The following is a 21,289-nucleotide window of genomic DNA, read 5'->3' on the forward strand; positions in this document are numbered from 1 at the left end:
TGGTGCCCGTACGTTAATCCCTGCAAAGCGACCCCAGGAAAATTCCCGGTATCCCGCTAGGCCAGTCCGGGCCTGGGGATAAAGCCTTGAGGGGTGTAGGGTAGTTAGGGTGTTGCTGTTCAGAATAATAAAGGGCACTGGTAACCCTTGTCACTCGTGACGCCAGGGTGAGGGTTACATTCTGTAATCTTGATAGGCCTATTGCCACCCTTCCCAAGAGCAATAGGTGAATGTAGAATAAAGGATTGTCCACAACCATTGTTAACTGAAAACTTGCAGGAACTTTTACTGAAGAATTTCTGTACATGCAGCAATAGTAACAGTCCAGATAACAGAGTCTCTATAGATATAGCTGAGCAGCGATTGACAGTTGGTTGGGATCAGATAAGCTCAATTTAGCTTCTCAGAGATTTTGTAGCATAGATCCGCTGGATTTAAGGGTGCGTTTAGGTCCAGGGATCTTGCGGGGAGTAGCAGGGAATTGCTTAATATAACCGCTTTGATATAGGCCGAGGCCTCAAGGCTTTGGCCTAGTAAATTGTCTTGTAAGCTGCGGAGGTCCTACCTCTTCCAGAATCAGCATCCCAAGAGAGCGATCAAGATGGCGCAGCTCCCTTATATGGACAGGTGCTGGCCGTTTTGGATTGGTCCTTAACAACTGTCACTCACCGTTATATTGTATTGTCGGTGAACACGTCATGAGAACCACCAAAGGTCCTTTAGCAAAACCATAGAGTTCTAAACCTAATCACATGACCCGCAGGTCCTGCTACGCTGTACGGGTAGGCATTTGAATATATACATATTTATACTTATATGAATTTCTATACAAATATAAACTAAGGGGTGTCAAGGGGATAACTATAGAAGAGGGACCCCGACGTTCCTAGGGACTCTGACTATGGGGACCTCTACAAAGGTACAGTATGAAATACGGTACCGGGACACCGCACAAACACAAAACAATGAGGGGAGTTTACTAAGACCAGCGTTTAACTAGCTGGTCTTTAGTAAAAATCCTGTTATAGGATTCATCTGATTCATTAACCCCTTAAGGACTCAAAGTAATTTTCGTTTTTGCACTTTAGTTTTTTCCTCCTCCCCTTCTAAAAATCATAATGCATTAAATTCCCCTTCTAAAAATCATAATGCATTAAATCCTATACATGGTCAAAGGTTGGAGACAGCTTCTCCTGGGCCAGACACAGGGAATAAATGAACATACCAACGTGAGGTTACGAATAACTGTCTTTACTGAGCTAGGTGCTCAGGTAGGGTCCTGTCAAGGTATTGAAGCCTTCTCAGGCAGGGCATGAACTTCCACCGTACGGGAGATTCTTGCAAGAGGACCAGAAGAAGTAGATTTGGACTAGGCCTTCCCATGGAGCACACAACGCACACACACAGCTGAACCTAACTGTAGCTCAGGCTGGTCTAGACTGATTGGAACTGGAACAGAGGCAACTCCTCCCCCACTACACTACATAGGGGAGATTTTAGGGGTTCCCATTGGCAGGCAGGGTCACATGGGGTTCACTGCTCACTCTTGACCCCTTAAGGACTCAGCGTTTTTCCGTTTTTTCATTTTCATTTTTTCCTCATCACCTTCTAAAAATCATATTGCTTTCAATTTTGCACATAAAAATCCATGTTATGGCTTATTTTTTGCACCACCAATTCTACTTTGCAGTGACATTAGTCATTTTACCAAAAAAAATCCATGGCGAAACGGAAAAAAATTCATTTTGCGACAAAATTGAACATTTTGTAAATTTTGGGGGCTTCCGCTTCTACGCAGTGCATTTTTTTGTAAAAATGACACCTTATCTTTATTCTGTAGGTCCATACAGTTAAAATGATATCCTACTTATATAGGTTTGATTTGTTGTACTTCTGAAAAAAATCATAACTACATGCAGGAAAATGTATACGTTTAAAATGGTCATCTTCTGACCCCTATAACTTTTATTTTTCCGCGTACGGGCCAGCGTACGGGCTCACTTTTTGCGCTGTGTTCTGAAGTTTTTATTGGGACCATATTTTGCATTGATCGGACTTTTTGATCGCTTTTTATTCATTTTTTTATTATATAAAAAGTGACCAAAAATACGCTATTTTGGACTTTGGAATTTTTTTGCGAGTACACAATTAACCGTGCGGTTTAATTAACTATATATTTTTATAGTTCGGACATTTACGCACGCGGTGATACCACATGTTTATTTTTATTTACACATTTTTTTTTATGGGAAAAGGGGGGGGGGGTGATTCAAACTTTTATTAACTTTAACTGTTAACTTTTTTTTTTTTTCACTTTTTTTGCAGTGTTATAGCTCCCATAGGGGGCTATAACACTGCACACACTGATCTTTTACCCTGATCCCTGCAAAGCCATAGCTTTGCATGGATCAGTGAGATAGGGGTTCGATTGCTCAAGCCTGTAGCTCAGACTTGGAGCAACCAAAGCCGATCAGACGCGACGGAGCAAGGTAAGGGGACCTCTACTCGCGTCCTAGCTGATCCGGACATCGCAATTTTATCGCGATAGTCCCGATCAGCCCGACTGAGCTGCCGGGAAGCACTTACTTTAATTTTCAGCGTGGCGATCAATTTTGATCGCCGCGTCTGAAGGGTTCATAGCGCTCGGCACAGCGATCGGTGCCGCGCGCTATTAGCCCAGGGTTCCAGCTATGAATAGCAGCCGGGACCGACCAGGTGTGATGCGGGGTCACGTTTTAAACACCGGGACCGGGCGCAGGGCGTACAGGTACGCCCTGCGTCCTTAAGAGGTTAAAGGTACAGTAACACAGGAATAACATATATACAAATAATAATATAATAATAAAAATATATTACTTTGCAATAAAGTACGAACATATTTGATCATTCCCGGACGAAGCTGAGAGAAACGCGTTGGAGTGTGAGGGGGGGGGGGAACACCAGAGTTGGACGTGTCAGCTATCTTGGTCAGTATTATTTTGCAGAGCTGTCTCATATGGGCTCATATTGTCATTTGGTTTCAATTCAGCACTGTATGTTTAATGAATATAGTACATGTACAGTATATATGCCCTGAATATAAGGTCATTGTAATACCCAGTATATTTAATATATAAGGAATATAGTACATGTATATATGCCTTGAATATAGGGTCATTGTAATACCCAGTGAACAAGAGCGGGGTTTTATGTACTGATCTGAGTCTATTAATTATATAAATATACTAGAGATACAGATACCTGCTCTGATCTATACTACCGTATATAAGCTGACCCGAATATAAGCCGAGGCCCCTAATTTCACCCCAAAAACCCAGGAAAAGTTATTGACTCGACTATAAGCCTAGGGTGGGAAATACATCATCCCCCCTGTCATCATCCAAACCCCAGTCATTAACACCCTCATCATCATATCCCTGTCATCATTCCCCCCTTCATCATCACCGCCTGTCATCATCCCCCCCGTCATCATCCCATCCCCCCTTCATCATCACCTCCTGTCATCATCCCCTTATCATCCCAAACCCCCCTTCATCATCCCCTTATCATCCCACACCCCCCCCTTCATCATCCCCTTGTCATCATTCCACAAACCCCCATTCATCATCCCCTTGTCATCATTCCACACCCCCCTTCATTATCCCCTTGTCATCATCACACCCCCCCTTCATCATCACCACGTCATTAGCCCCCCCCCACCCCTTCATCATCACCGCTTGTCAATGTCTGATACAGTGGTCTTCAACCTGCGGACCTCCAGACGTTTCAAAACTACAACTCCCAGCAAGCCCGGGCAGCCATCGTCGGTCCGGGCTTGCTGGGAGTTGTAGTTTTGAAAAATCTGGAGGACCGCAGGTTGAAGACCACTGCGGCCTTTGACATCATCCAGCCCCCCCTCTCACCCCCTTTAGTTCTGTACTCACCTCCGCTCGGCGGGACGTTCGGGTGCGCTGGTCCGGGCCATCTGTGCTGCAGGGATCGTCCGGTGCGAAGGGATAGTCGTTCCGGGCTGTCCATCTTCACCGGGGGGCCTCTTCTCCGTGCTTCGGGCCTGGAATAGAGACATTGCCTTGACAATGACGCACAGGGACGTTACTCATGAACGTCCCTGTGCGTCGTCGTCAAGGCAACGTGACTATTCCAGGGCCGGGCCCGAAGCGCGGAGAAGAGGCCCGCCCGATGAAGATGGACAGCCCGGAACGACTATCCCTCCGCACCGGATGGTCCCTGCAGCACAGATGGCCCGGACCAGTGCACCCGAACGTCCCGCCGAGCGGAGGTGAGTACAGAACTAAATGGGATGAGGGGGGCGGGGGAGCTGGATGATGTTGAAGGCCGCAGTGGTCTTCAACCTGCGGACCTCCAGATGTTTCAAAACTACAACTCCCAGCAAGCCCGGACAGCCGATGGCTGTCCGGGCTTGCTGAGAGTTGTAGTTTTGAAACATCTGGAGGTCCGCAGGTTGAAGACCACTGAGGGCGGAGAGTTCACTTGAGTATAAAAATCGAAAAATTGTGCTGAAAAACTCGGCTTATACTCGAGTATATACGGTAGCTCTTAATAATGTGCATGACCATTTAGTGATGTAATACCATATCTATCAGTGTTTATACCATCATATATTATATATATACATACATATATACACACACACACACACACACACACACATTGTCCTTCTTGTGTCCCACCACTTGTTTTAAAGTGTCTGTGTCGTACATGTTTTTATGGTGTGGGATTTCTATTGCTGGTCTTTGTTTTATATATTTTGTACCTAATAAAATTGAATATTATCTTCTCCATTGTGTGTATATTACTTGTTAGAACTCATTGGAGTTGAATTATGTAGGTTTTGTATGTTGTAGGCCTGTCTACCCTTTAGTTTGGGACATCTTTGCATTTGTGGTCTTACTTATGTAGGTTTGTATTTGATATAACAGTAGGAGTTTTGATGGGCCCAACACCTTGTGCTGCCAAGTTGCCTGAAACAGTCCAAAGCCACAGGACAGCTATTGGTGCTGGGACACTACACTTAACCCCTTAAGGACTCAGCCCATTTTGGCCTTAAGGACTCAGACAATTAAATTTTTACGTTTTCATTTTTTCCTCCTCGCCTTCTAAAAATCATAACTCTTTTATATTTTCATCCACAGACTAGTATGAGGGCTTGTTTTTTGCGCGACCAGTTGTCCTTTGTAATGACATAACTCATTATATCATAAAATGTATGGCGCAACCAAAAAACACTATTTTTGTGGGGAAATTAAAACAAAAAACGCAATTTTGCTAATTTTGGAAGGTTTCGTTTTCACGCCGTACAATTTATGGTAAAAATGACGTGTGTTCTTTATTCTGAGGGTCAATACGATTAAAATGATACCCATTATTACATACTTTTATATTATTGTTGCGCTTAAAAAAAATCACAAACTTTTTAACCAAATTAGTACGTTTATAATCCCTTTATTTTGATGACCTATAACTTTTTTATTTTTCCGTATAAGCGGCGGTATGGGGGCTCATTTTTTGCGCCATGATCTGTTATTTTTTTTTATACCACATTTACATATAAAAAACTTTTAATACATTTTTTATAATTTTTTTTTAATAAAATGTATTAAAAAAGTAGGAATTTTTGACTTTTTTTTTTTCGTTCACGCCGTTAACCGTACGGGATCATTAACATTTTATTTTAATAGTTCGGACATTTACACACGCGGCGATACCAAATATGTCTATAAAAAAAAATTTTACGCTTTTTGGGGGTAAAATAGGAAAAAACGGACGTTTAACTTTTTTATTGGGGGATGGGATTTTTCACTTTTTTTTTACTTTTACATTTTTTTTACATTTTTTTTTACACTTGAATAGTCCCCATAGGGGACTATTCATAGCAATACCATGATTGCTAATACTGATCTGTTCTATGTATAGGACATAGAACAGATCAGTGTTTTCGGTCATCTTCTGCTCTGGTCTGCTCGATCACAGACCAAAGCAGGAGACGCCGGGAGCCGCACGGAGGAAGGAGAGGGGACCTCCGTGCGGCGTTATGAATGATCGGATCCCCGCAGCAGCGCTGCGGGCGATCCGATCATTCATTCAAATCGCGCACTGCCGCAGATGCCGGGATCTGTATTGATCCCGGCACCTGAGGGGTTAATGGCGGACGCCCGCAAGATCACGGGCGTCGGCCATTGCCAGCGGGTCCCTGGCTGCAATCAGCAGCCGGGATCAGCCGCGCATGACACGGGCATCGCTCCGATGCCCGCAGTTATGCTTAGGACGTAAATGTACGTCCTGGTGCGTTAAGTACCACCGCACCAGGACGTACATTTACGTCCTGCGTCCTTAAGGGGTTAAAGGGGAATTCCAGGAAAAAACTTTTTTTTTTAGATCAACTGGCTCCAGAAAGTTAAACACACACGTAGAGTAGATCCAGCTCAGAACAGACAAACAAAAAGACAAACCAACATAAATGTAAGGCAGGCAAGGTAAGAAACAGTGGGAGCAAGGAAGTACACGATTATAAGGCAAAGGGATAGTCAGGTACTGGCAATGGTGAGGAGAACAGAATAAACAGGCAGAGTATAAAACACTAGTAAAGGGTATGCATGCTTATATGTGCCTTTTTTTTTTTTTTTTTTATAAATAAAATGTTTTATTGCTATTAGAGGGCAAGAAGAAAAAAACAAAAAATGGCTGCTCCCTTAAAGATGCAGGCACTTTTACTTATTTTTAACTTGTTTACCAAAAAAATAAAGAAGCTAAACAAAAAAAAACAAAAAAATCAAGATTAAAATTAAGAACAATCCTAAGTTTTGAAAAAAAAACAACAATATTTTAGGCTTAGGCTATATTACCCAGCCTCACTTGCATATATAAACAAGTCCCTTCTATATTTGTTGCATATCACTTGTCACGTTGCTTCCACATTTCCTTGTTTCATATACACAGTAAGGGTTTGATTTGATTTTGTTATATGAATCTTTTCATTATGTTCTAACGCTGAGACACATATCGTCCATGTCCCCGGAGAAAAGGCTATTATACTGATCTGGGGACACTCGTCATACCCGATGACGTCTGTAGTGAAAGTTCCTGTGACAGGGCTGACTCACTGTGATGTGGCTACCAAGGAACCTCATTCCCTGCCGTGATCAATTTGCAGTCACTTCTCAGGAAGCCAAAGCGAAAACGTACTTTTCATTAAGATCCTTTTGAAACTCCGGTTCACACAAAGATCCTTGCCAGCTTCATGTCATAAAGTGCAGCCCAGATCAAGGCAGCTCATTACTACAACCTGAACTATTAGTTGTATCACATGTTTCTGAAAAGAAGATTCAAGGAATTGTGACACCATGGGACGAGTGTTTTTCTCACTGATGGACACGTAATCTACAGCCAACGCCTGACACCAAAGCCTCTTGTGGTTATTGGAAAGGTCGCAAATAATATTTGGGACATCAGAGCTTTTATTAGAGGAAAAAATGGATTGGAGCAACTACTGGACATATTCTGCAATTACAGTATAAGCAGGGCCATATTTTCCTGGAGGGTCAGAATCTAGGGTGGCCTCTTCTGGGGGGTGGCAACAGCAGCAGACAGAAGTAGTTTTTTTTTTTTTTTTCAATTCCTCTCCCTTGCCTCTCACTGCACTTGCTAGTAAATACGGCATGTTTTGGAGGTGGAGGAGGAGAGAAGGAGAAGTATCGCAGGTAAGTTCCTGAGCTGGCAGTAGAGTAGAGGGACAGTATCTCAGAACAGTACAGCACTGCTCCTCTATTAGAGAGATGGTTGCACGGAAGTTGTTACATGGAGTGCACATGGGATTTTTTTTCCCCAGGCTTTGCACTCAGCTTCTCCTAGTTTTTATTGCTGCCCCTCTGCACCTCCAAAGTCCCCCAGCACTGTCCTAAGAGGAGCAAAGGAAGCTTCCTTAACACTGCAGCCTGCTGTATTACTGAATGTGCACCACCTTTTTCTGTCTCACACCACTAATAGGGGAAGAAGCAGAGGCTGCCGTCTACACAGAAGAGCACTAGACTGTAGAAATGAGGTACAAGTACAAAGAAAGGGGGTGACATTTTTCAAAGCTGCTGCAGAGGACTGAAAGCTTTAGAGAGCCAGCACAGTATAAAACCCTGAAGTACCAGATCGCTAAGTTAAAGGGTACCTCTCATCAAAAAAACTTTTTATATATTATAGATTAATGTATACAGAATAACTTCACAATTGCATGTTATTAAAAAATATGCTTCTTTCTATTTAATTTTCCACTTTGAAGAAATGACCACTAGGGGTCTCCCTACCAGTCCTGGCAGCAAGCATTTCAGACTCATGCTGGAGTCCTAAACACTACAAGCTGCCAGTCTGCTTTGTTCACAAAGGAGAACACTCAGAGCTGCCAGCCTGCTTTGTTCACAGCCTGTTTGGCTGTGAACAAAGCAGGCTGGCAGCTCTGAGTGTTTAGGACTCCAGCATGAGTCATAAATGCTTGCTGACAGGACTGATCGGGAAAAATACAATAGAAAGAAGCATATTTTTCATTAACATGCTATTGCAAAGTTATTCAACATTCATTAATCTAAAATATATCAAAAGTTTATTTGATGAGAGGTACCCTTTAAGATCTTGTCTTGACTCACTCCAACTCCCGATCTTTGCACTCAAGTTCCAGTTCAACGCACTCAATTTCCAGATCAGCGCTCTCAAGTTTCAGATCTACGCACTCAAGTTCCAGATTAAAGAACAGCTGCGTCTCTTAAAGGGACCGACGTTCCCGAGCTTCATTTAAAAGGTCATCTCTGTTTGCCAAAATGACGGATCTGGCAGCCCTAAGACCGTTTCTAGGACCTGCTCCACCTCCAGAACCTGCTCTAATGCCTGTTCCAGCACCTGCACCCCCTATTCAGCAAGATGGTGGTGCTCCGGTGGTTTCATCAGCAGGACCAGCACAGTCAGCAGGACAAGTTCAACCTGATTCACCTCCAGCTGCTGCACTCATCTCAGGAACCCCTGCTGCCGCACCTGTCTTCCTGGGAAATCCCGTCCTTCCAAACTACAACGGTGACCCTTTTACATTGAATGACTTCAAGGAGAAGATATACAGCCTCTTTGGTTTTAATGCTTTCCCCCCCCTCATCAACAGGTGCAGTTACTTACAGGGCAGTTGCAAGGGCCTGCATTAGAGGAGGTACGCACCTGGCCACTGGCCGACAAGGCTACAGTAGAGAAAATCTTTGAGGGGCTCTATCAAGTGTTCGAGTCTCACTCCCCCTCTGAGGTACGTCTGAGACTGTATGAGCGACGTCAGAAGCCAGGTGAGACTCTTCGGACTTATGCTGTTGCCCTGCAGAACGCTTTAGAAGCAGTACAAAAGCTAGATGGTATTACACCCGATCAGGGTAACGGTGCTTATGGACCGGTTCATAGATGGCTCACAGAATAAGTGGGATAAGGCCCAACTTAGGATGCTGGCAGCACAGAACCCCGATATGGCTTTCCCAGCCTTCAAGAGGTTAGCCATTAAAGTCATTGAGTCAGGGCACGAGGCGGAAGAAGTTAGGCCCCCCTCTGCAGACTCACTGGGAGCCTGGGCCCCGACCACAACCACTCGTCAGCCTGCGACTGTCTCGACTCCCTTTAGTCCCTGGGCTACTGATTTAAAACATGTGCTGCAGGACATTGATCAGTTGACCAAAGCCTTTAAAGAGATGGTAGGCAGAACTAACTCACCTCCACCTAAAAAGCCTGCCCCTCACCCTGCCAGGCCACCTAGTACTCCCCCCGTGAGGCCACCTGGGACTCCACGACCTGTCTGTAGTTATTGTAATAAGACCGGACACTGGAAGAGCTAATGTTGGGCTTTAAACGGGCATCCCCTGGGGTCGAGGACCGCACCCAAGGTGTAGTCATTGAAGGTCCAGGATCAACCAGCACTAAAATAGGACTATCGATGTATGTTGCCCCCCTGCCCCTATGTGCAAATTGTGGTAGAAGGGATTAAATTGCAGGCTTTGATCGACACTGGGTTCCAAGTGTCCACTATTCCTAAAGGGGGGTTTTACAAATATTTGGGTCCTAAAATGTTATGCGAACCTAATGATGTAGACTTTAGGGTGATTGCAGAAAATGGGAAACCAGTACCCAGGCATGGCTACTGGGAGCCCACAGTACAAGTAGGGAATCATGTTCTTAGGGGACAAGGTGTTATTGTTACTAGTGTTGGTGACAAACATGCAGCTGAGTTTATTTTAGGAATGAACATCATGATACACTGTTTTGATGACATAGTTAACTCATTGTATGCTTCTCTTCCCTACATGTCACCCTCTGGCCAGCGAGCCGCGCAACACCAGCTCATGAAACTCCAAGCTGAACAGAAGTTCGTCAACCCTCAAGGGGAGATCTGCCAGGTGAGAATTCAAGACATACGGGCTGTTACCCTGCAGACGGAGAATATTATTTGGTGCCGTGTCAGACCAGGGGTGAAGAACCAAGATTATCAGGCACTCTTGGAACCCCTGCAACCCCTGGTACGCGCAGCTAGATGCCTTGTAACTGTGAGAAATGGGAGTCCCGGTTCGAGTGGTTAACCTATCCCAAACCGCTACCAGACTAACTAAGTATACTCCTGTAGCTCAGCTACATCACCTTGACTCCCGAGACGTGATGTCAAAGCCACAAGTTGCTAGACAGTGGACTGCTCAGGCTGCCGACAAGGGCCCTGCGGAACCCTGGTGGACTCAGTTGCAGATAGGAGACGAAGATACTCCCCAGGACCAGGTTGGAGGAGTCATCCAAGTGGCTAAACAATTCCAGGAAGCCTTCAGTAAACACCCCACCGACTTTGGGCGGACCACGATGATCCAGCATCGGATCCTAACTGGGGATAGTCCTCCCATCAAAGAGAGGCATCGGCCAGTCGCGCCTGGGATGTACCAGACAGTGAAGAAAATGCTGCAGGATATGAAGAAGGCTGATGTCATTCGGGAGAGCCAGAGCCCCTGGGCGGCTCCTTTGGTTCTTGTTAAAAAGAAGGATGGAACCATTCGATTTTGTATGGACTACAGAAAGTTAAATGATGTAACCCACAAAGATGCCTACCCTCTTCCTAGGATAGAAGAGTCTCTCACTGCTTTGGGATCTGCAGCCTATTTCTCTACACTAGACCTGACCAGTGGATACTGGCAGGTACCCATGGCCGAGGAAGATCGGGAGAAGATGTCGTTTGTGACCCCGAAGGGGCTCTTTGAATTTAAAAGCATGCCCTTTGGACTTTGCAACGCACCGGCCACCTTTCAAAGTTTAATAGAGAGATGCCTTAGACACCTTAACTTTCAAAGTGTTCTTCTTTACCTGGATGATGTAATTATCTACTCTCGGACATACCAGGAACACCTGGACCATCTCAGAGAAGTCTTCCAAGTCCTGATACAACATAGACTTAAAGTCAAGCCCTCCAAGTGCCATGTATTAAAACCCAGAGTCCACTATCTTGGACATGTCGTCAGTGCTGAAGGTGATCAACCTGATCCTGATAAAGTGAGTGCTGTGAAAGATTGGCCTACGCCTAGAACTGTACATGTCTTACAGAGTATCTTGGGATTTGCTGGCTACTACACGCGGTTAATCCCTCCCTTCGCTCAAATTGATGGGCCTCTGACTGCTCTGTCATGGGGAGTTGCGAAGGAAAACTACAAGGGAAGACTCCCGATACAGTGGGCTGAAGACCAGGCAATAGTATTCCAGGCCCTGAAGTGCCTCCTTACTGACCCCCCCATTCTAGCGTATCCTGACTACAGCCAGCCATTCCGACTGTACACTGATGCCAGCTTTGAAGGTTTGGGGGCCATTCTGTCGCAAATACAGGATGTTAAGGAGAGAGTTATAGCCTATGCCAGTAGGCACCTACGGGGCGCAGAAAGGAATGATGCTAACTATAGCTCTTTCAAGCTAGAACTCCTTGCTTTGGTCTGGGCGGTCACTGAAAAATTCAAGGATTATCTGGCAGCCACCCCCTTTACGGTCTACACAGATAATAATCCATTGGCACACCTGAATACTGCCAAGCTGGGAGCCATTGAACAACGCTGGGCCTCTAGATTGGCCAACTACTACTTCAACATCAAGTATCGGAGTGGGAAGACCGATGTCAATGCGGATGTGCTCTCCCGTATGGCTCCCAGTGAGGAACTTCCCACTTCCCCGTGGAAGATGCGTGGGAAGATGTGGAGATGCCGCCCTTTTTCCAGAGGTTCGTGAGTCAGAGTACTCTGACAGCTCAAGAAGGTGACGAACCTGGGCCTCCTTAGGTTCCCGAAGATCTGCATACCTGGAAGACCTTGCAAGATGAGAGTAGGGTCATGGGAGATCTCTTGATCTCTTGGACTATCTACTCCGGAGAATGCCTGCATCAGATCTTAGTCCCTCGAAGGGACACAGCCATGGTTCTTAATGCCTATCATGACCAGTCAGGACACTTTGGGGTCCACAAGACCGAGGTCACTATCAGAAGATGGTTCTATTGGGTTGGCATGTGTGGAGATATTGAGAAGTGGTGTGCCGAGTGCACCATCTGTAATGTCACCAAGAATCCTTGCAAGGACGCAAGAGCACCTCTACACCCCATCCATACTGAGAGGCTTAATAAAGTGTTTGCTCTGGACCACGGGAATTTATCCCCTACCCAATTGAGATATACCTATTCCCTGGCCATGGTGGACCATCATTCTAAGTGGGTGGTCGTTGTACTCGTCAAGGATCTTACCGCCAGAACGGCTGCTCAAGTCTTCTACAGTCAATGGGTCCAACCCTTGGCATGTCCCGAATCGGTCCTCATTGATCGAGGGACTGCATTCGAGGCTCAGCTATTTCAAGAACTCTGCCAGTTCCATGATTGCAAGAAGCTTATGACCACTGCATATCACCCTCAGGGGAATGGGTTGTGCAAGAGGATCAATCAAGTGTTCATCCACATGCTAAGGGCAGCATCTATTTCCAAACACGAAGAGTGGCCCCGACTCCTACCGGAACTGTTTGAGATCTACAACAATACGATCCACTGCCCCACAGGGTACACTCCTTTTTTCCTTATGACGACCAACTGGCCAAAGATAGAGCCTTCGGGTTACAAGCACCTTTCAACAACTCCCCTCAAAACTCTCAAGATTAGGTTTCTGAGCATCGAAGGAGGATCGAAGAAACTATAGACATTGTGGAAAAGAAAATGGGCGAGGCTCAGTACAGGCAGCAAAAGGATTACAATCGGCATGCCTCCGCTCTGCCACTGCAACTTGAAGACAGAGTGTGGCTCAGAAAAGCTGGATTCTCTATGGGAGACGGAGCCTTACACAATTACGGCAATGCCATATCCCGACATGGATGTTTACGAAGTACAGAAGGAGGGGTTTCAACCACAAGTGGTCCACCGAAACAGGATGAAATTGTGTTTGAAGGATGACTTGCCAGAGCCGCCTTCTGCTCCCCCAGAAGCAAGGCCAATGAGAGAGTATGTTCCAGGAGAGGGAATCCATCCTACACTGGACGTTCCCCTGTTCTCCCCTCATCAGCCTGCAATGTTCTTTGGCGTACCATGTCCAGCTGCAGTCCAACCGTCCTTGGTCTCCTCGCCCAGCATCAGTTGCACTCCAGTGACAGCTCCAAGTATTCCAGGACTCACCAAGTCTCATGGGTCACACCATTCCTGCAGAAGATATGACTCCTGTTTCCAGCCCTCAAGCTTGTCCCTCAGGGACTGAAGTTTCTAGAGAATGGTCTTTTGATGAGTTTCCTGATAGTCAAGAAGTGGTGTTGCATCAGTCTCAAAGGTCTACACAGGGAAAACTACCCTTAAGGTACCAAGACTGACCTTTTACGTAGTACTGTACACATAGTACCTCAACCAAATCACTCAAGTGTACTTACCTCACTTAAACTTAGTACACCAAATAACAAAAACATCTCACACTCAAGTAAACGCTTTAGGAATTGTAGCCTATGTCATTTTCCAATTCCTGCCACTGTTATGTACACTAACTGTTCTCTTCTTTCTCTTACGTGTGCAAGATGCCCTGCCTGGCCAGTAGGTGCTCTTCCGCGCTAAAATAATACACGTAATCAAAAAGGTAACTTAGGTAAGGTTTATCTGTTGTGTTCTAGGGATAGGAGCGTGTAGCCAATGGACCCTAGTAGCTAGTTTATTGGCAGATTGCCTCAGGCAAGCCAGTAAAACTCTCAGTGTACTAAACAGGTAACTAGTATGGCAAAAAAAATGTCTAGTGAGATTCAAAAATGTCTACTGAGATTCAAAAATGTCAAGTAGGATGTATCTCATGTATAATAATGTCATCCTGTTACTCAATTCATGAACCAAGTAATCCTGTTCATGAGTTTACCCATGCATATGTTTGTACCTTAAAAAGTTAAATAATCTTGTAGTGTTTATACAGCCTGACTAATGGACATTTGAAAAGTTATGACCAAGACTGTTATAAAGCAACCTTCACTTCGTCCCTCTGTCTTAGGGGACAGACGTCGAGGCAGAGTTATCTTTAGTAAGGGAGTTTGTGGTGTCCCGGTACCATATTGCATACCGTACCTTGTATGGTGGTCCCCAAAGTCAGAGTCCCTACATTCAGGTAGGGTCCCTCAGGTGGGACAGCCACTAGTCACCTCTTTTGTAATGTCTAAATGTATATATTTAATATAATGTATATTGATGCTTACCTTGGTAGCGTCGCAGGACCTTCGGTCATGTGACTATGTTAATTCCTTTATGGTATGTTGGAGGACCTTTGGAGGTCCTTGGGTCACATGATTACCCATAACTCTATGTACAGAAGATTGACAGTTGTTATGGACCAGTGAGCTTTAGTCCAGCCCCTGCCCATATAAGGGAGCTGTAGCCAATGTTCGCTCTCTTGGGTTGCTGCTCTCGTGGATGCCGGACTAGCAGGACGAATCTGCGCAACTATCAAAGACAAGCTAGGCCAGAAACCTGCCGGCCTCAGCCTAAACTAAACCGTGAGTTAACATCTCAATCTCCGCTAAAGCTAGCATGATTACTGGACTGAATCTAAACCCCTAAATCCAGTGGATCACTGCAACAATTATCTTCCTAAGCTCAATAGACTCACAAAGTCCCAACCACTTGTCAAGCTCTAATAGACTCTTTTGTATGGACTGTTCCTGTTCATTATTGCCTAAAATCTTCAGTAAAAGTTCCAACAAGTTTCTGCAAATCTCCGGTTATGGACAATCAATTATTTACTATCTCCCTATCGCTCTTGGGAAGGGTGGCGGCAGGACAAGCATACAGAGAATAGCCCTCACCCTGTCATCACGAATAGAAAGGGTTAAGCAAGCACCCTTAGTAACCGCACAGCTACACCCCCATATACCCTACTCCCCCAGGCAATCACAATATGGAAGTCAGAGAGCAGGGTGTCTCTGCTCAGAACCCTATAAAGTCAATAATAATTCTAGAAGGAGGGAGGAAGGTAACAAAAACATAGAAAAATTTCAGGGGCAATGCCCATGGGGGAAGACAGTGCATGGCTTCAATGCCTCCATGTGTAATCCAATAGTTGCATATTTATTGGGGAAAAAATGTTATTGAAGAGAGAATAGTGTGTGATGTAATGGAATCTGTACAGCAATATTGTTGGCAAATGGTGAGCACAAGCAAACTTTCTTCAACAAACTTTATTTATAACATATCAAATAGGCTCTTCAGGGCCCTTTCATTGTTTTCTTTTTATACTGTCCAATTAAAATTTATAACAAAAATGGCTTACCTGTTTGAGGATAATGGACACCGTGTTTTGTTCCTGATCAGCTCTGAGGCCAAAGGTTTGGTCTTCATTCCCAGATACTATAAAAAAGGCTGTCAGTTTATTTTCTAGGTCCTCATCCTGATCCGTTACAGTCAGTGTTACGAGTACTGCACCAATCTCTGCGTCCTCTGGCACAACATAGGGTGGAAACTAAGAAGAAGGAGATACAGATATATGGTAACTACTAGACATATAGCCTGCTCTTTAGAATATCAGTATTAGGCTCTGCATGTACCTGACCTATGTGAGGCTTCATCTCTCATTTTGACTGTTCCAAACAAATAATAGAACAGACTATAAGCTCTGACATCCAGAGAAACCAAAATGACAATATTATCAGAATCTTTGATTAAACAAGGACTTAAATCCGAGGAAATTGGTCAAAAGAACCAACTAATTAGTTAATAAATTATTAAAATAATTAGCAATTCCAATAAGGAATAACTAGACTATCAAGTTTTATAGCTCCCTCCTTTTCTTTTGTTATTTTTTCCCCCTTTTTCTCTTTATTTTGCTGTATTGATATGATTTCTTGTTTTCTTTGTGTGTATTTTTGTTTATTGTATATATATGTATATGTGTGTAAACATTCAATAAAAAAAAAAAAAAAAAAAAAAAAAACAGAATCTTTGATTAATGTTGAAGGAAAAATAGTGTAACCAAACCACAGATAGCAAACAGTTAATTGATCATTATTACATACCCCACATTATCTCTGAGTCTCTGACCATTAGAAGGGAAAACAACCATACAATCTATCCTAAAGGGTATGGACACATTTGCACTAGTATGTTTTTCTTGTTTGTTTCCTGAATGCAAAATGAAGCAACCTTTTAAAAGGGGTAATCCAGTGGAAAACTTTTTTTTTTATCATTTGGTGCCAGAAAGTTAAACAGATTTGTAAATTACTTCTATAAAAAAAATCTTAATCCTTCCAGTACTTCTTAGCTGCTGAATACTACAGAGGAAATTATTTTCTTTTTGGAACACAGGGCTCTCTGCTGATATCATGACCACAGTGCTCTCTGCTGACATCTCTATCCATTTTAGGAACTGCCCAGAGCAGCATATGTTTTCTTTGGGGATTTTCTCCTACTCTGGACAGTTCTTAAAATGGACAGAGGTGTCAGCAGAGCACTGTGGTCATGATGTCTGCAGAAAGCACTGTGTTCCAAAAAGAAAATTTCCTCTGTAGTATTCAGCAGGTAAAAAGTACTGGAAGGATTAAGATTTTTTAATAGAAGTAATTTACAAATCTGTTTAACTTTCTGGCACCAGTTGATTAAAAAAATATATATATATTTCCACCGGGGTACCCCTTTAAATAGTCTTTATAACTATTTGTCTACCATTTCCCTGCTACCCCGAAAACGATAAGATAAATCTGTTAGACCACAAAGGGAGGGAGGGAATTATATACCAGCTCAGTGTTGACAGATTGGAGAAAATGTGAAGTAGAATGGCGGGGTGTACAGTATATACGCCTTTGTTTTTCAAGAATGTATTTTTTTAAGGGGAGAAGGCTTATAGCAATAGCAATGACCCTGAGTTCGATTCGAGGAGAAGCTGGGCAGCTCCAATGTTTAGTAACAAGACATCTGGCATCCATCAGGATATGCAAAAGTAGTTCAAACGTGGCTTTCGCAGAGGGAAAGAAGTTAAATCAGCAGGCCTTAGGGGTGTCATGCTCCAAAACTTGCCATATAAGGTCACTGAGTTTTCCAGAATGGCTGAATAAAATCACAGATACCTGAGAGACCCCCAAGCTGAGGTACATCTCCAGCACACATGGAAGACTACTGGATTGAATTTATGCAGCAATTTGGGGATATGGTACCAATACATAAGGCCTTTTCTCTATATCTCTATAGATCATACACAGAGAGGTCTTAGCTGCCCGGGTCCAACTCTGCCCTCATTCAGCATCCAATAAAGGGCATTCAGATATTCTTCTCACCTGAGTGTATAAGAGTGAAATGGCAAACATTCTAAAAGAGGGGAGAGCAGAATAGAATATAGGGCCGAAGTGAAGCCTCTACTGGAGTTAGAACAGCACAGGCATTTACAAACAGTCAGGAGAGAAGCCGTGATAATATGGTATAGGGACTGTGCATAGAGTTTAATTTAAAGGTAGAAGAATTCCACCTGATGTGGACAATAACATTTCGACACCAGCTCTTGGAAAGGGAATTTCTGTATAGTTCACAATTTCAGTGAACTGAAACCGGCTATTTCTAAACCAAGGAGCGGAAGCCTGGGAAGTCAATTGACTATGCACGTAAGGGTAGAACTAAAAGGAAGTCAGAGGGAATGTCTCTGGTGAACACAATGGGGCCAAGGAGGATTATATGCCCCCAACCATAATAAACTGTTTGGGTAGACAGGAACATGCCATAGCTTCTCAATTTCTATCCACTTGGTATATGTGATGGTACTTGACCAGGCTGAGATCTTGCATATTTGAGTGGTCCAGTAGTATTGGGGCAAGTCAGGTACCACAAGACCACCACAATTTCACTGCGCACAGACAAACTGACGCTCATTATCCCAAAAAAAACTTTAGCATGGATGCTTGCAAAGATTTCAGAGCTAATCTAGGGGAAGGTAGGAAAGTTATCGGCAACCATACTAACTATGTGGCAATGGCAGCAAAACAACAGCTCATAAGCACTGGGCACTTCATAATGTACCTACCTGGCAGTGTGCACATCACACTTTACCTGACCTAATATACTTTATTAGAGGTAACAGTAGGATGGCACTATTAAAGAGGGTAGCATGTGTGTTGGGAAAGAATGGAGCCAAAGATGTCTGTATAGAAAACTACAGATACGAGTTGTGGCCAGGAGAAGTCATCATGGCTGTCTGGGTCAGATGGAAAAGATTGGAGAGACAAAAGGACTACAGTCAGAGGAGACTTCATCTGGGACACTCTGGATGTAATTGTGTCTTCTGCCAGTGACTGGTAAAACTCCTTTAGTTTAGTGGTAATTTTAGCATTTCCATAATGTTTTAAATTCTGCAACATGTTATCCATTCATGGTAGTGGTAATCTAGTAACTGAATGGCAGTGTTATCCAGTCACAGTATGGCAGCATTATTTAGTCTCTGTATACTTGTCGACTTTCTTCTTGTTATCCAGACACTGTATGGTGGTTTTATTCAGAGACTGTATGGTGGTATTATCCAGTCAAAGAATAGCAGTGTTATCAAGTCACAGTAGTATGGGGGTATTATGGTATGGGGATGTTATTCAGTCACATTATGGTGATGTTATCCAGTCACAGCATGGTAGTATTATTTACTAAAGAGCAGTATATATTTCTTTCTGTATAGATTTTTCAGGGTGTACAAGGTACACCTCCTCAAACCTATACCAGTTCTCGTATGGTCAAATTTTTAAAATATTGTAGAGCTACCTTTTCTCTCTCTCTATTATTTAGTTACAGTGTGGGGGTGTTAGCAAGGTATGGTATAGTGGTGTTATTAAGTCATGGTATGGTGGTGTTATATATGGCGGTGTTTTTCAGTCAGTGTGGCAGTGATAATTTGTCACTTTTATGCCATCACAATTGATGATCAATGAAAAACTATAGTTTAATCATGGATCTTCTTTGTTAACACTGCCCTTCTATCATTATGGCTGTACAGAAATGAGTGAATCATGATGATAATTAGTAAGTGTGAATGTGCCTTTAATGGGGATATTCAGGCTTAAAGGGGTACTCCTGCACTAAGACATCTTATCCCCTATCCTATCCGTCACGCCCCCTCCCATAAACTTGCATTGAGGGGGTGGGGTGTGACGTCACACGGGGGCGGAGTTGTGACATCATGATACTCCATCCTTGTGGTCGGGAGGCATAAGACTTGGAGCCTCCAGCACTTCCTGCAGTGATAACAGGTGGGTGCTGCATGCTAGATTGCTAGATTGGATAAGGGATAGGATGTCTTCGTGCCGGAGTACCCCTTTAATGCCTAAAGCAGCGTGAGCTGTAAATACCTTCCTGCAGCCAGTATCATACAATTATCTTGGATACAGCAGCGTAGTAGGCAGTATCTAACATGATAGACTTAGATAGAGTGGCTTAGCAAACAGTATCATGCCCAATAGGATTAGATACATTGGCTCAGTGGAGCATCACTCAGCTGAAATACAGTGACCCCCCCCGACCTACGATGGCCCAGACATATGATGAAATCGACATACGGTGGCCTCTCAGAAAAGATAATGTACTGGAAAGAGTTCTTGGGTGGTGGGAGTGAATTGCAGCGTGTCAGGGTAACAAGGTGGGCATTTATGAAGATATTATCAAAGTGCAGACACAAAATAAGGCAGAGGAGGTTTTCACACATTAAATCCTCTCTGGCAGAAATCAATAAAAGCAATCTGAGTGGTATATGTCCTCTGCTGTGCGCTACCTCTCCTGTCTGATGTGTTCCTGTTACATCTTGTTCCTGAATTCAAGTACCCAGCACCTGGTATACCGGATGTGTAAGAGTTCACATATTAAACCTGCAGAGTGTGTCATTCATGAGCTGAATATTGATCTCAGGAATCACAGACAACTATGACTTCATCTTCTTGTACATGATTGTTTTTTCCCAAAAACTCAAATCTCAAGTTTATGTGTGCAATTTTAACATTATGTTCACCTCTCATAACAATAATTTCTAATTTTTTATGTATGGTGATGCAGGGTGTAGGTTGAGCAATTCCCTAATACATATCTATTATCAGTAACCTCTTCCTTTAAAGGGGTACTCCGCTGCTCAGTGTTTGGAACAAACTGTTCCTAACGCTGGAGCCGGCGCCGGGAGCGTGTGACATCATGACATCACGTCTCGCCCCCTCAATGCAAGTCTATGGGAGGGGGCGTGGCGGCTGCCATGCCCCCTCTCATAGACTTGCATTGAGGGGAGGGGGGCGTGATGTCATGAGGGGGTGGGGCTATGATGTCACGAGCTCTCGGCACTGGCTCCAGTGTTTGGAACAGTTTCTTCCAAACGCTGAGCAGCGGAGTACCCCTTTAAGCTAGAATACACTGTGCAATCTAATGGACCGCAGTAACAGATGCAGTCCACAAGAATACAAATAGCTCAGTGTATTGCTCTGGTTCAGCTCAATAGTTAAAATCAGGAAGTAGCACTACCTAAGTCTCAGTGTAGCCCTAGCCGTACGAGCAGCAGCATTCGGGTAATCAGCTAGTTACAGATGTGTTATGCCATCCGGTGTCATAAACAGCAGCCTGCTCCTAATAATAAAGGAAATATTCTCATTATAGAAGTAATAGTTTTCTAAAGTTCCTTTACGTACAAGAGGACAAGGTCTGCTTTTGGGTCACATTATTTTAGATTCCACAGCATTGAGTTTTTGGCTATAAGCTGCTTGTACTTCCTTGTGTATATCTTCCGTTTTGTTCTGGGTTGGGTCCTTTATTCTTTGGATA

General features: G+C 43.9%; 1 protein-coding gene across 1 annotated transcript in view; it reads right to left on the bottom strand.

Moving 5' to 3' along the window:
• Positions 1-21,289, bottom strand: part of CDH16 (cadherin 16) — a 212,665-nt gene that overhangs the window by 99,977 nt on the left and 91,399 nt on the right. The window contains exon 12 of the mRNA XM_056525592.1: positions 15,801-15,989. Within this exon, the coding sequence (XP_056381567.1) occupies positions 15,801-15,989 (189 nt within the window). The remainder of the gene's footprint in view (positions 1-15,800; positions 15,990-21,289) is intronic.

This window comes from Hyla sarda, chromosome 6, assembly GCF_029499605.1.
Source record: "Hyla sarda isolate aHylSar1 chromosome 6, aHylSar1.hap1, whole genome shotgun sequence".
Classification (NCBI taxonomy): domain Eukaryota; kingdom Metazoa; phylum Chordata; class Amphibia; order Anura; family Hylidae; genus Hyla; species Hyla sarda.